Raw genomic sequence first — 15,126 nt, 5'->3', positions numbered from 1 at the left:
CTGCTCTCCATCTCTCCATTCACTTGTTCATTCATGCATGTGCTCACGTGCACACACACACACCCCATTTTCAAGGACCTACTGTGTGCAGGGCATGAAGTTAAAATGGTGAGCATCCCGCCTGTTTGAAGCAGTGCATCTGGGGAGGTAGACACTCAGCAAGTGGCCTGCAGGGCTCTAAGGCAGAAGAGCATAGTAAGGAAAAGGGCTGGTTTGGGCTGTCACCTGTCTCCCTTCTAATGGGCTCACCTCTTAGTTGAGAGGAGACAGTGCCAGTCCAGCCTTTAGCAAATACAAGTGCTCAATAAATAGTGGTGATTATAATCTGTTGGGGGGGGGGTAGTGGGGAGAGAAAAGCAAGTCTTCCTGGGGAAGCCACTCATGAGCTGAGGTCTAAATGCTCGGCCAGTTTCTTCATTATTCATTTATCAAATACCAACTGCAGAACAACCTTGCCCAGCTCTGTGCCATGAGCTGCAAGTTCTGGTCTAAAAGACATGATCCTTGTCTGGAGGTCTGTGTGTGCAAGAACTGGCAGAGTGAGCAGACTCCTGGAGGTGGGTAACACGTAGGCTCAAGGAGTCTCCTTCTCTGAGGGAGGATGAGGTCTTGGGACAAGTTTTCCTATCTGTGCATTGCTCAGTGTTATTATGGCTGGGAAGTGGGAAAAGGTGGGGTACAGGGACAGGTGGGGCACAGAGAAAGGGGAGGTAGGTAGAACTTGCTGCGTACTGCTTCTGGCCTAATGGCTTCCTGGCACCACCCCAACCCCTCCAGTCCAACCCCAAGGACATAAGGTGGGGGCAGTGGGGCAGGGGAGGTCATAGGTGGATGCAGCAGCTGCGTAGGGCATCAGTGGTTCCACCTGCTCCTCAGAAGTATCTGTCCCAGGGCATCTCTGCCCACCCAAGCTGCTCCTAAGGAAGCACCATGGCTCAGGGGTTCCAGAAGCCCCTTGGGGGAAGCAATGAGGGGCTGGGAGAAGCTTAGACAAGTCCCTACCTCCTTTGGTTTCCCCTCTCCCTGCACCGAGCCCCTCACATTTGACACAAAACACCAGTCCATGTCTAGTACACAGTAGGTGTGTAAATGCCTAAGTGCACAAATAATGAGACCTTGAGAGGGAAAGGCTAGGCGGCCTGGATCTAAGTCTCTTCCCCAGGAAAAGCTGGGGTCAGAAGTTATTTTTGCTCCCCTCCGCCTGCGGCTCTGGGAGAGCAGCAGCAACTATGGGTCCTTCCAGGGATCTCTGGGCTCCTCTCCCACGTAGGTGGCTACTTCAGGCTAGTGTATGTGGGACGGAGGCAGGGGTGATGGTGATAATGGGGGAGGGGACTCTTCTCGCTCTCAGGGTCTTCTTGGAGACCAGACGAGACAGGAGAGACCAGAAACCGGCAGGAAGGGTTACTCAGCAGAAAGCTGGTGGGAGGTCGGGTCGCCGTCGCACACGCGCGCACTACCCGAGAGCCGAGCGCACAGCCATTCACTCCCACGTCAGAGGCCACTTCCAGGGGGCACACGTGGCCGAAGCACACAGTAGGTGGCTCAGTGACCTGTCGCCTAGACTGAGGCGTAAAGCCAACGGGGCTCACCGTGGAGACCCGGCACTTTCCCACCCCGGCGCACCCCGCGGTCCGGGAAACCCCAGCCCGAGGCGTCCCCCATCCCCACGGGTCCTGACCCCCAGGGCGCGCGAGGGGGTCAGGCCCGGGATGGGGGGAGGCGCCCCCCGCCGGCCGCCCCCGCCCCTCCCGTGGTCCCCAGACCCCTCCCCTAGCCCGGACCCCCAATCCCAGACCCGCCGGCCGCCCCGCCCCGGTCCGCCCCGCCCCCGCCCCGGGCTGCGTCCGGGCCCCAGCTCCCAGCCGGGGGCTGCGGGCTCCGGCCGCCCGCCCCGCGCTCCCCCCTCGCGCCCGGTGCGGCGCCCCCCGCCCTCACCCCTCCCCCTCCCTTCCCACCTACCCACCCACCCTGCCGGCCCGTTACCCTCCCGCCCGCTCCGGCTCCTGAGCAGCCAGCGGCCACCGGCTCCGGCAGCGGCGGCAGAGCGACTCGGCGCGGCGCGGCACGGCGTGGCGCGGCGAGCTCGACATTCCACGGGACCCGCAGAGCCGCGGCCGGACCGCCGCCCGCCTCCCGCGCCCCAGCCTTGGTCGGCCGCCGCCGCCCTCGGCTCGTCCCTCGCGGCCGCCCGCGGGCCGGCGTGATCCCGCCGGGGCTCTCGGTGCTCCCCGGGCCGCGCGCCATGGGCAGCCCCCGCTCGGCGCTGAGCTGCCTGTGAGTACGGCCGCCGCCCCCGCGTCCCCGCCCGGCCCGCGCCGCCGCGCCCTCTCCGCTCACCCCGCGCCCTCTCTCTCTCCCGCCCGCTTTTGTCTCCCACAGGCTGTTGCACTTGCTGGTTCTCTGCCTCCAAGCCCAGGTAAGGCGCACTGCGAGGCGGCGGGGCCCGGGCGGGCCGGCGGGGGCCGCCGATTGGCAAGTTCGGGCAGGGGCCCTTGGACCAAGCCTGCGGCCAGCGCTGCAGGGCTGGAAGGAACCTTAGAAACCCAGCCCCGAACTTCCCCGAGGAGGGAGCTAGGGAACAGAGAGGGAGCGCCCTGCCTCAGGTCACACAGCTAGTGTGCAGTGAGACTCGAACGCAAGGTTTCGGAGTCCAGCGCCGTCTCCGGTGCATTCTAGCCAGGTTGGGGTGGATGGGGGGAACTCTAGGGCCAGCCACACCTGGCTGCCGAGTAAGGGGGGGAGCTGGGGCCCGGGAGCGTTCGTTGTCAGAAGTCCCGGTGACTGCCGCAGGGACTCTTCCGCGGCTCTCTGGGGACACTTGTGGCGGGTCTGGCCGAAAGATCAGGTGCCTAGGCTCTCTGCGCTCTCAACATTTGCTCCGTAAATTTGTCTTTATAAATGTCAGGGGTCGGGCAGCGCTGGCTCCCTACTTACAAGCGCCCTGCTTTTCTAGGAAGGCGGGGTGGGGGGGGGGCGGGGTGAGGGGGGCTGCGCTGGTCAGGGAGCTTGCTTCCCTGTGCGGAACTGGCCGGGAGTCCCAGGGTGTTTCCCAACAGGTAGGTCCAGATCGTTCCGGGCTAGTCGATGTTAGGCTGAGGCTGCCCTATTTTCCTGGGTGGGGTGTCGTGGCCTGAGCTGGCATGTTGGGGGATCCCCCAGCCCCTGCCGGCTGCCTGGGGCAGTGGAGGGGCGTGCAGGGCGATGGGGGCCACTTGGGCCCCTGGGCAGAGTAGCATTATAATGGCGTGTTGTGTATTTTTCAATTTCCTAAAGGTAACTGTTCAGTCCTCACCTAATTTTACACAGCATGTGAGGGAGCAGAGCCTGGTGACGGATCAGCTCAGCCGCCGCCTTATCCGGACCTACCAGCTCTACAGCCGCACCAGCGGGAAGCACGTGCAGGTCCTGGCCAACAAGCGCATCAACGCCATGGCAGAGGACGGGGACCCCTTCGGTAAGGCCACCGGCACTGGGCAGGGTAAAGGTAGCTTGTAGAACATACCCCCCCCCCCCTTTCCCTGGCTGGCCTGCTGTGACTGGACCTGCCAGCCCCATCTGCACCGGCAGGAGGCTTATAGGCTCCCCAGCTCAGAAGGGAAGGAGTTAAGGCCAAAAAAAAAAAAAAAAAAAAAGCATCTTGGGGTCAGCTGGAGAAAAGAGGGCCAGCGAAGGGACCTCAGGGAGTACTTGGCCCACAGGTGCCCCTTCCCTGCCCAGCAGATGAATGAATCCAGGAGTCTCCCTTTCCACCTCCCCCATTCACACACCCCTCCCCAGCTGCAGGTGGAGGCAGAGGGTTCAGCGGGAGGGGGCCTCAGGTTTAAGGGAAGCTCTTGAAAGAGGATATGTCGCCAGGGCCCACAAAAGGAGAGAGTTGGGAAAGAGAAGGGAGCAAAATCCCCCCAAAACTTACAACTTGGAGGGGGTATGCCATGAACCTTTAAATATTTTGATCAGAAGGGCCAATGGCACATGGGGACTAGGCTTGGGAAGGGGCCCTCTCCACTCCACTGACCCAGGAACCCAGGTGGTGGTCAGAGCTGGGCTCCTGGCTGTCCGTGGGGTGGTGAGTCCAGGGAGCTACTGCGGGTCAGAGAGACTGAGGACTGATTGATTTCTAAAACATTCAATATTCCTGCCTTGAAACAAGGCCAATTTCTAGAGTGCTGGATGTACCAAGAGAAAAGCAAGCCCTCTGGGCGGCTGGTGTTGTTTTTAGAGAGCGATTATTGTGAGTTTAAAAACCTTTAAATAATGACCAAGTTAAACAAGCATGAAAGGAGAGGGGAAGACTCTATTAAAATGTAATAAAAAGGTGAGGCATTTTAAGAGCTAAGAAGAAAAATGAAGAATGATATAAAACAGAAAAAGAACGAGCCTTTTTTCAGATGTGGAGTTTGAAAGGAGTTGCAAGTCTGTAAATGTTAAAAAAGAGGTTCAAGATTGTTCTCTATGAATCTCTGGAGAGACCCCCGCGTCTGGCAGAGCGATTAAAACTCTTCTTACTTTCACCTTTTTTAACATTTCCTGAATACTTTCTCCTCTTCTCGAGCCAGTTTGGGGGATCGAGTATGTCTCACTGCATTTTTTCTGCATCGACGTAGCTGACTTCCCTTCAAAGCTGGAGAAGGAGACATAATTTTCCCGGGATAAATCTGTCACTGGGGTGGAAGAATAGGTTTGAAAATGTTAAGCTTTCCAAAAGCCCGGTCGGGAAAGCCGCTGTAAACTTGCAGCCCCAGCTCCCCAGATCCATCCAGGAAGGGGAGTGGGGGCTCTCCGTGGTGGGGGTGGGGGGCGGCCTGCCCGGTGGCCGGGCTCCCCCGCTGCGCTGGCAGGGCCAGCCTGCCGTCCCTTTGTCCCTCTGTCCCTCCGAACTGGCTGCTTGCTTCTCCTCTTAGCTTCCAAGGAAAGGGAATGAATGCTTAGCTCCTCCTGGGTTTGCTCCACTGGTGCAAATGGTCCAGCATCCTTGGGTTTTGGGGACGGAAGAAGAGGCTAAGCTGGCCGTGGGTGAACTCATCTTCAGACATCAGAAGTCTCATGCCCACTTCTGTCCTTACAAATGTAGGAAGCTTTCCAGGTTCCCTGGTCCCTGCCTGCCAGGCAGGGGTGGGAACTGGAGGGCCCAAGAGCAGAGAGGCTTAGGGTGTATAGCCAGCACAGTATGAGTCTGGGGGAGAATAGCAGAGAGGTCCTAGTTGCTTCCTTATGGGTCCCAGGAAGGAACCGAGGGATTGTTCCATCCCTGTCTGCCCCATTTGGCCAGAGTCCTCTTGCCCCTTCTCCAGCCAGTGTCCTTCCTGGCCCTTAACAGCAGCCACTCCTTGCTCTGGAAGGCAGATCAGGAGAGGGATGAGCAGACCGGCTGGGTCCAAGAGGAGGTGGGTGGGAGGGGAGGTGACAGCTGCATTTCCCTGGCTGACTTGGAGCCAGACTGGGGAGTTGGCCACTGGGTCCCCGCTCTGTGCTTATGTGAAGGGGTGGGGTAGTCACAGGCTGGGCAATGAGGGCTGCCTCACTGACCTTTAGTCAGTTTAGTTTTGAGGACAAATAAGGTGCTGCCTTGTTAGGGCAGGCTGGGAGGCAGCTCTGGGAGTCCCAGAACTGCCTTCTCAAGCAGGGAAAATTCTGGGCTCCGCAGTAGAGAGGATAGGAGACCCAGCCTCTTCTGTCCTATCCCCAGCAGCTAAGTCAGCCCTCATTCCCTTCTTGGGGACAGCCTCAAAGGGAGGAGTTACGCAAAGAGTAGACAGGGACCAGGACTTCTGTGGCAAGTTGGCTGTCTAAGGGGAGGGGGCAGGGGAAGAAGGCACAGAATTCAGCTCCCTGTCTCAGGGCTTTCCAGACGGAGAGGCAAGCATGCCTGCTTTTCTCCCCTCCTCACCCGCAGTAAGTGTTTGGTCACTGGGGTGAGAAGCCCAGCTGTGATGGAGGTTGAAAGAGAAAAGACTATTTGAGTCATTGATTTCTGGACACTGGGGCTGGGGACAGTGGTGACTGGGAAGCGTGGAGAAGAGCAGAATCCTCCCAGCTGGAGTCTGAGGTTCTGGGAGAGCAGCTGGCTATGTATGGGCCGTGTGTGCAGGGAGAGCGGTCATCTTCTCAGCAGAGCAGGGGTGGGGTGAGGGGGTTGTGAAGGCTGTGAGTTAGAACCTGAGGGGCCAGAAACAGGAGAGATGCTTTAATGTTTGGCCTCCCAGCTGATGTCACTGTTGTACCCCCAGAAGTTTGTAGTGATATGTGAGGCATGGACACATAATATTTTGACTTTGAAGGATCCCCCGAGATCTTTGAGTAGAGTGGAGCTCTAGTCATGAAGCCTTGACATAAAAGTCAATACTATCTGGTTCTAAAAGAGAGTCTTTTCAGTTTGATGGCCCCAAGATCTCTCTGCAGAACCGTTTGTACTCCATGATCTTATCCACTCCCTTATGTAAATCCAAGTGAGGGGCCTGGGGCCCAGAAAGGAGACTTGATCTTTCGCAAAGTTGCACAGCATATTGGCAGCTGGTCTGGGGCCGGAGCCCACATCTTGGGTACCTGCTCTTGGAGCAGTTGCTGGGGGGATGTGACAGGTCTGTGGGTCAGCTGGGGTGACGATGTGGTACAGTGGGGGTCAGGGAGCTTCCAATAACCATCCCCCCACCTTCCCTGACAGCAAAGCTCATTGTGGAGACAGATACCTTTGGCAGCCGGGTTCGAGTCCGAGGAGCTGAGACAGGCCTCTACATCTGCATGAATAAGAAGGGGAAGCTGATTGCCAAGGTGAGGCCCCAGAAGGAAGGGAGGGCCCCCCCAGGGCCTGGGGAGTAGCTGGGCTGGCAGAGCCAGATCCCAACAAGGTGGGCAGAGAGACCCAGGGCCACCTTGGGGTTACCTAATGATTGTGGGGGGGGGGGAGGTGAGAGAGAAGGAAACTGCTTGAGAGATGAAAAGCTATAAAGGCAAAGGAGGAAGAAGGAAGGCTAGGGTAGGGGCTGGCGGGGGGGTTGGTAAATTCCATATATCTTTTTAACAAATCGCCAAATTGCTTTGCTATTATGTCCAATTACATGGTACCAGCATTTGGAATGTTCAGTAAGCCGCAGGCCCAGCCCCTCGGCCTAGCTCTGAAATGGCCCCATTAGTCACGGCTCTTCTCCAGCCTCGAGTTCCCTGCTTCCTGGGCTTCTGGGGATTGGGGCTCCGAGTCTCCCCGCAGGTCTCCCCTCCCCCATGGGGTGGCTGCCCTGGAGCCCCTGGGGTCCTGAGGGGCTGAGGGGGGGCAGCTGGGGAAACTGGTGCCAGCAGCTCGGCCAGACTGGTGGGCAGGAGGCCAGGGCAGGCAGGGTCTGGGCCCCCTCTCTGCCCCTCTGTGTTGGGGCCCAGCCCCTCCGGAGACAACCATGTGTCACTGCTGCCCAGGAGGACAGGAAGTTGCCGGGTGGGCTGCGGCTTGTGAGGGATTAGAGAGCGGGTGCCCGGGCGGGGGTGGGGCTGCAGCTCGTGCCCACCCTGCCATCTGCTGGGGTGCCCACCTGCTGTCTGGGGCCGCCTGCCCTCTGCCTCTGCTGGGGGGGAGCTCCGGGCAGAGCCCAGTAACGCCGCGTCTGCCCCCTCCCCACCCCCCACCTGCAGAGCAACGGCAAGGGCAAGGATTGTGTCTTCACGGAGATCGTGCTGGAGAACAACTACACGGCCCTGCAGAACGCCAAGTACGAAGGCTGGTACATGGCCTTCACCCGCAAGGGCCGGCCGCGCAAGGGCTCCAAGACGCGGCAGCACCAGCGCGAGGTCCACTTCATGAAGCGGCTGCCCCGAGGCCACCACACCACGGAGCAGAGCCTGCGCTTCGAGTTCCTCAACTACCCGCCGTTCACGCGCAGCCTGCGCGGCAGCCAGAGGACTTGGGCCCCCGAGCCCCGGTAGGCGCCGCCGGCCCCTCCCCGCCGCCGCGCGGAGCGGCTCATCTTGCGCGAGCACAGAGAACCTCCAGCGAGGTCTGCGCTGCTGAAGGCTGGGGAGGAGCTGGGGGAGCCCCGGGTGCTAGCTGTTGATAATTGTTTGCTGTTGGGCTTTTTGTTGTTGTTTTGTTTTGTTTTGTTTTTTTAAACAAAAGAGAGGCTCTATTTTTGTATTCCACTTGGCTGTGGTGTCTGTCTTCTTAACTTTCAGGAAGGCCCGGGCAGCGGCCTAGACTGGGATTCTGGCGGGGGTTCACCCAGAGTGGGGGGGCTTTTCTAGCCCAGCAGAGGTGCTCCTGAACCCCAGCACCTGTAGGACAAGCTGGCCAGGCGGCCAGTGACTCTACCTCACCCCTCAGGTGTGGGGAGGGAGGGGAGGGTGGGGACCTAGGGCAGGTCTTTTAAGGGTGGGTGTCAGTGGGGGGGGGGTGGTGTGTGTTAGTTGTTATTAAATGACTGGAATATTTATTTAACTTGGGTATTAAAAACGTGTGTTGGAGAGTAAGTCCTGCCAGTGGTCAGCTTCCACCCCCTCCCCCAGCTGCCCTGGCAGATGAGAGATGAGGCAAATCAGGCCCCAGTTCTGACTGTAGCTTCCTTCCAGCCTGACTTAGGTCCCGCGCCCGCATCATTGTCACAGAGGTGCTCTCCGGATAGGACAGAAGCAGGGAAGGGGGCAAGAAGAGGCACTTGCTTAGCTGGTCCTGGGAGCTCTCGTACATGGACCTCCTAGCTCTTAACAGGAGTCACTACCATCACTTCCCCCGCCACCTCTGGGGCAGAAATGATGGCTCTGCTAGGACCAGAACTGCGTTCATGGATTCCGTGAGTTGTTAAAAAGTGCCTCTGTGTGTGTGCCTAGGTCTGTGTGGGAGACAGGTTGGAGATGCCAGAGCTGGCTCTTTCTGAGGAGCAGGCTCCAGAGAATGAAAGAAAAGAGCAGTTGCCAGGGCCCAAGGTGGAGGGTACGTTGGAGGGGAGACCACCAAGACTGGTGTTGACAGTCACAACGTGGAGCAAGTGTTGACTTTTGAGGATTCTGGTTCGAGAGCTGAGAGCAGAAGGTGCTGAGCTCAGGTGCTGCCAAAGGGCCCAGAGACCACGGTCGTGGGAGGAGAGCAGACCCTGGAGAGACGGGGCCTAGGGGGAGAGGAACTGGGCCGGACCGGAGGGGAAAATTCATGGGGGCAGAGCAGGATGCAGACTCTGGCCTGGAGGACCGGACAGCAGCTCATTGGTCAGGAGGACTGGCCTGAGAGGGAAGACAGCTGTGGAAGGAGGAGGACCAGGCCGTGCCATGGCAGTGACAGAGCAGGTCATGGTGCGGACACGGGGGCTGGCCTGCAGTGGGCGGAGAGGTGTGTGTGTGTGTGTGTGTGTGTGTGTGTGTGGACTTGTGAGATGGGCATCATGCCACATCGAGGGAGAGTCCAAGCCCAGAGGCGGCAGGTCTCCTGAGGGCAGAGCTCACCCAGTCTTCATGACTGAGGCCTCCCATTCTGGCTGTTTCTGCTGCCTTCTTTGACAGTGCCCTTGGACTGGTCCCATGGTCCAGTCATTGGCCCAATCCAGAAACCTCTTCCCTCTGGGCCTCTGTTCCTTGGCACTTCCATTGGGTGGGGGGAGGGCACCCCAAGGCTTCCTAACCACGTGGGCCTCTCGGAGTTGAAGCTGCAAGTTCCAGTGCCAGGCCATCCAGGTGGACCAGGAGTTCGAGGGCCTTGGGGTAGAGAGGTTGGGGATGCCCTGGGCTCTGTCCGTGCCACCTTGTCTGGCTTGCTATGGGGGCGAGAGGCTCTGGATAGAGTAGGTGTCTTCTGGCGCATAGACACCTGGGATGTGGGGAGGGGCTCTAGACATCTCTCTTCCTGCTCCCCCAGTTCTTAGTGCCTCCTCCTCTGCTCCATCCCCTCCCCTCCCCCTTTAATTAATTCTGGGTGAGCAGCCTGGCTTTATTGTGCAAGGAACTAGGGTCTCACTGTGGGAAAAGTCACACCTTCTGAGCAGCTTCTGATGCCATGCAAATGAAGAGACCGTCCAGGAAACGCTTTCATCTGCACGGCCGCCTGTCCAGCCCCCAGCCCAGTAATTGCCCACATTTCATTTGTTTGAGAGCAATTCCTGGGGGCAGCCATAGGGTAGGAGGGAGTCTGGGGTGGGGGTGGGATGTCAGGCTCTCCCTGCCTGGGATCCTGGCCACAAAGTTGGGCCAGGCTGGGCCAAGGCTGGTCACTGGCTAGGCCAAAGCCACTCCTGAAGCCCCCAGGCTGGGGATGCCCGAGTACTCCAGGGTGTTAGGTGAAGTGTGCCGTGGTTGCTGGAGGGAGAAGAGGTGAGCTGTCCAGAGAGCCAAACCTGCCTTACAGAGAGGCGAGAGATGACTGGGGGTGGGGGATGGAGGGGTGTAGAGGTGGACAGGAGGTGGGGATATGCTCCTTGAGGCTTCCTGGGCCTTTGGGAAGGGGTTGACTTCCAGCAGGAGCCCAGGCCAGGGACCCATGGGAGTGGAGCCCAGAGTGGTGCGGCTAGGCTGGGCTGGAGCACCCACCACCTTGTTTATCTTTGCCCTGCTGCCTCCACAGAGCCCTCGCTAATGGGGTTTTACAGCCCACTCAAGCTGCAACTGGCCAAGAATCAATCATTACCGGCACTTAGTGGTTTGATAGTTAACAGCCTGAACTGAAGCCAAACTGGTTGTTAACTGTGATAACAACTGATTTCAAGGGGTTATTGCCGGCCCAATATGCTCAGTCCATTTATTTCGGGGAAAACAAGCAGGGAGCTGTTGCAAGGCCCAGAAAAGGGAGGAGAACTGGGCTCTTCTCGGCCAAAAGGTCTGCTGCTCTTAGAGTGGGTGCTGGCTGTGAGGGCCCTGGGGCCTGCCTGAGGTCTGCACCAGGCTTGACCTCCCAGGACTCACTCAGGACCTGTGTGCAGGCCCAGGTGACCCACACAGAAGGCCCTCTCCAGTCCTTTCTCCTTAGTTCTTACCTCATCCCGATCCCTCCTCTCCTTTTTTTTTTTTTTTAATAGAAGTACTGTCCATGAGACCCTCACAGGGACCAACTCCCCATGAGGAGGAGGCAAGCCTAGTGGGCAGGCCTCCACTTGTCCCCACCCAGCAGGTGGGGCTGGACCCGCTCACCCATTTCTCTCTTACCCAAGCCTCCCAGAACCCTGCCAACTCCAAACCAGAACCTTACCTTTCATTTCAAGGTCAGCGAAGACTCCACCCAAGCCTGGATGAGAAAGCATGAGTGAGGGCTCTCTCCTCGGGGTTCTGTCCAACCCTACCTTCTCCTCCAGTCTCATGGCCAAGCATCATTCTAGAATGCTGCCACAGCAAAGGACCTCAGGAGTTCCCCCATCATCTATAGACAGACAACATAGGGCCTGAAAACCACATAACAAGGGTCAAAGCCAGTACTAGAAACCAGGTATCAATTTCCAGACCCAGGCTGCCTCTTGAGGATTGTAGGTCTTTTCCTAATTCCATTCATTCATTCATTCATTCATTCGATATTTATTCAGTGTCTATTGGGGGCTAGGCTCCATTGTGGGTAGAGGGACAAGCAGGAAAGGAGACAAAAGCCCCTGTCCTTAAGGAGCTCATATTCTAGCAGGGTAGGGGGACAGAACAGAGAGTATATAGTATAGGAGACACTGAGAGCCATATGGGGGAAAATGCAGAGAAGGAAATGAGTGTGAAAGGTAGGGTAGGGGAGTAGCAATTTTAAATAGGGTGCTCAGAGAAGGCCTCATTCAAATCTTAATGTTTGAGCAGACACCTGACCAAGGTAAGGCATTCAGGCACTGGGGAGGTGGGGGAGGGGCCATCCAGGGGCCATCCGGGTGGAGGGAACAGCAGGTGCAAATATTTCTGCATTAGGGGAGGAGGAAAGAGGCCAGTGAAGTTGGGGCAAAGTAGGGAGGATATGGGTGTGTGTGGTGGGGAGGGGGCATGGAGAAGGCTAGAAGCTGAGGTGAGGCCAGAGAAATGGAAGGGGTGGTAGTGGAGGGCCGATGACCACGTGGGGCCGTTGAAAAGACTTTAGTTTTGATTCTGAATGAGACAGAAGACCATCGCGGGGGTGGGGGGGTGGTGTGAACAATAGGGTGACAGGCTCCGAATGAAGTTTTAACAAGATGACTTTGCAGCTATGCAGAGGACAGACAGCTTGGGGGCAAGGGAGACCAGTTATGAAGTCACCGCAGTAATTTAGGTGAGAGAGGATAGCGGACTGGAGGCAGGGAGAAGGGATTGGGATTTGGGGCAGTTTTTGCAAGTGGGGATGACAAGATTTGCTGATGGGTTTAAATGTGGGCTGTGAGAGAGATGGGTTGAGGGGTTTCCAGGGTTTTTGGTCTGAACCACTGAAAGGATGGAGGGGCCATTTGCTGACACAGAGAAGATTCCAGAAGGGGCAGATTTTGAGGGGAAGAGCAGTTTGGTTTTGGATATGTTACATCTCTGCTGACTAAGTAAACACTCAAATGGAGATGAGTCTGGAGAGCGGGGGAGACGTCTAGTGTGAAGATACAACCTTGGGAGTATTCAGCACCCAGGTGTTTTTTAAAGCAGGAGATGGAATGGGTTCCTCCGGGGGGTGAGCAGAGCTAGAGAAGAGAGGAGCCCCAAGCCTGACCCTGGCACACTCCAAACATGGAGAGGTCAGGGGGTGGGGGGAGTCAGCCGAGGAGATCGAGCATGTGTGGCCCATGAGGCTGGTGGAAAGAAAACCAAGACGGTGTGGTGTCCTGATGATGTAGCACAAAGATAATGTCTGGGCCCGAAGCTTTAAGTGCCCTACCCCCGACCGACCCCAGGGCTGAGAGGGAGTAGCCAACAATAGGGTGGTTTCACCTGGGAATTTCCTGGGCTCTTCTGTCAGCCTCCCCCTGCCTCTCATCCTGCTGCCTTTACTCCAGAACCTAACTCAACTCCAGTCCGCCTACTCTTTGACTTCTCTACCCGACCACCCTGCTCTAAGCCGTCACTAGCTCTTGTCTGACTTATGGGAATCAGCCCCTAACCGCTCTCCCTGGTTCCTCTCATATCCCCTGAGTATGCTTTCTGTGCTCAGCAGCCAGAATTTCCAAAACACAAATCTGATCGTGTTACTCCACCTTATCTAGAATTGAACTCAGATTCCTTTCCATGGCCCGCACAGTCGCCTGCACGCTCTGGCCCCCTGCTGCCTATATAACCTTAGGGCTTAACCACTTTCCCTCTTCCCCGTGGCACTTGGGCCACACCTCCTTCCAGCTTTTCAAGCGAGCCACACTCTCATCTGCCCCAGAGCCTTTGCACATGTTGTTCCCTCTGCTTGCAGTGCCTTTCCTCTAGATCTTGCAGGGCTGACTGCTCATTCTGTAGATCTCTGCTGTCACTCTCTGCTTTATTTATTACCCTTATCACTATCTGATATTATCTTTTTAAAGAAGTTTTTATGTATTTATGTATGTATGTATTTAGAGAGAACACTAGCAGGGGAGGGACAGAGAGAGAGAGAGAGGGAGAGAGAGAATCCCAAATAGGCTCCTCGCTGCCAGTGTGGAGCCCGATGAGAAACTCAATCTCACGAACTGTGAGATCATGACCTGAGCCAAAATCAAGAGTCAGACGCTTAGCCGACTGAGCCACCTGGGTGCCCCTGATATTATCTTGTTTTTCATATACTTGCTTTTGTTCTGTCTGTCCCTCCCAAGAGAGCAGAGACTTTGAATTGCTTACTATCCAGTGCCAGAACCAGTGCCTGGCACGTCGTGGGTTTTTGGTAAATGTTGGTGGAAGCGATCAACTGATAGAATGAGAGCAGACTGAGGGGCCATTGAGTGGACACGGGAGCTTGGGGGTCCTCTGTATCCAGAGCTGAGTCAGTCTTGAGATGCCTGAAGGTCAGGGAGATTTGAGGATGGTCCTATGATAGATGATCCTTGGAGCTCATCCTGACATGCACGGTCTTATTAAAAGGAGGTCCGGGGCGCCTGGGTGGCGCAGTCGGTTAAGCGTCCGACTTCAACCAGGTCACGATCTCGCGGTCCGTGAGTTCGAGCCCCGCGTCAGGCTATGGGCTGATGGCTCAGAGCCTGGAGCCTGTTTCCGATTCTGTGTCTCCCTCTCTCTCTGCCCCTCCCCCGTTCATGCTTTGTCTCTCTCTGTCCCAAAAATAAATAAACGTTGAAAAAAAAATTAAAAAAAAAAAAAAAGGAGGTCCAAGGCTGTCTGAGCCAGGCTCACTCCCAATTTTCTCAAGCTGCAGTACCTGTTTCCAAAGCCTGGACAAATGAGCATCTAAGCAGGGCCTGTTGGGATGGACATATCAGAACCTCCCCCAAATTCTGCTTCCTTCCCTGCCACTGACTTTCCACAGCAACCAGAGGACTTCAAAGGAGAGTGAAGGGGAATTAAGAGCCAGAGAGCAGAGAAGAGCGGAGGAGTAAGTGGTAGCAAGACAGATGGGGAGCTGGCAGGAACTCCGGAGGACCCCCAAGTCCCATGGAACTGTGGAGGGTGGTGCCAGTAAGGTGCTTTTGGTTGCCCTGCTTCCCCATCTGGATCTCTTGCTGACCCTCAAGAACTAACTGTCCATCTGGGCAGGCCGCAGAGCTGACCCTCATGCGTGGGCTCCTCCTACTGGCTGGCAAATGCTAAGAAGGGCTCGGGCTCGGTCCTGCAGTCCGTCACTGCCCCCCCCCCCAACCCAAACCCCGCCAACCTCACCCCCTGCAACCCCTCTCTCAGTGAAGCAAGCTCAGGCCGCTGAATCAGTCTGGGAGCTGTGTTTCTTCTCCCTTCCTTCCTTGGCGGTGGTTGGAGGGAGCACGTGGTGAAGAGGAGAGTCAGGCATTCTCTTATGCCAACCAAGGTCTGAAGCTTTGGCACTGGGGGATTAAGTCCCCCAGTCGTGAAGAATCAGCTGGGCTCTAGTTTGGGGCCTGGCTGGAGGTACTCAGAACAGGGGGCCAGAACTGGATTCTGCTTTGAGGAGGCAAAGAGGAGCCTGGACAGAGCTCTCCGTGGTTTGCAGCCTTCCACTACCTTGGGTCCAGAGAACCAGAAAATGCCTGGGCCCAGGGCCTGGGAGTGGCAGAATGGCAAGCCCTCGAGGAGCCGGGGCACCAGGCCCTGAGACCAAAGCCAACTGCCTGGAGAACCAGCCAGTGACTTTCAAGA

General features: G+C 57.1%; 1 protein-coding gene and 1 long non-coding RNA gene across 3 annotated transcripts; one reads left to right on the top strand and one right to left on the bottom strand.

Moving 5' to 3' along the window:
- The first annotated feature begins 2,199 nt into the window (after positions 1–2,199).
- Positions 2,200–8,127, top strand: FGF8 (fibroblast growth factor 8). Of its 2 annotated transcripts, none has more exons than XM_045439801.1 (5): positions 2,200–2,277; positions 2,383–2,419; positions 3,310–3,457; positions 6,665–6,771; positions 7,624–8,127. In XM_045439801.1, the coding sequence occupies exons 1-5, from the start codon at positions 2,246–2,248 to the stop codon at positions 7,912–7,914; spliced, it is 615 nt and encodes a 204-aa protein (XP_045295757.1). In that variant the 5' UTR covers positions 2,200–2,245; the 3' UTR covers positions 7,915–8,127. The 2 variants fall into 2 exon arrangements, with proteins under 2 accessions (XP_045295757.1, XP_045295756.1); XM_045439800.1 differs by having other exon boundaries at positions 3,277–3,457.
- Positions 4,278–7,631, bottom strand: LOC123577521. The gene is made up of 3 exons (XR_006701893.1): positions 7,524–7,631; positions 6,690–6,737; positions 4,278–4,664 (listed from the first exon to the last, which is right to left on the bottom strand). It is a non-coding gene; the product is annotated as an uncharacterized LOC123577521 (long non-coding RNA).
- Positions 8,128–15,126: the final 6,999 nt, after the last annotated feature.

Source organism: Leopardus geoffroyi, chromosome D2 (assembly GCF_018350155.1).
Source record: "Leopardus geoffroyi isolate Oge1 chromosome D2, O.geoffroyi_Oge1_pat1.0, whole genome shotgun sequence".
NCBI lineage: Eukaryota > Metazoa > Chordata > Mammalia > Carnivora > Felidae > Leopardus > Leopardus geoffroyi.
The sequence above is the reverse complement of the archived record's forward strand: the minus strand, read 5'-3'. Positions and strand labels throughout refer to the sequence as shown.

Bases quoted from the DNA above. Each gene is read 5' to 3' on its own strand.
- FGF8 (XM_045439800.1), top strand. From the start codon at position 2,246: ATGGGCAGCCCCCGCTCGGCGCTGAGCTGCCT. The intron at 2,420-3,276 runs GTAAGGCGCACT...AATTTCCTAAAG, and splicing joins TTCTCTGCCTCCAAGCCCAG to GTAACTGTTCAGTCCTCACC. The intron at 6,772-7,623 runs GTGAGGCCCCAG...CCCCACCTGCAG, and splicing joins AGGGGAAGCTGATTGCCAAG to AGCAACGGCAAGGGCAAGGA.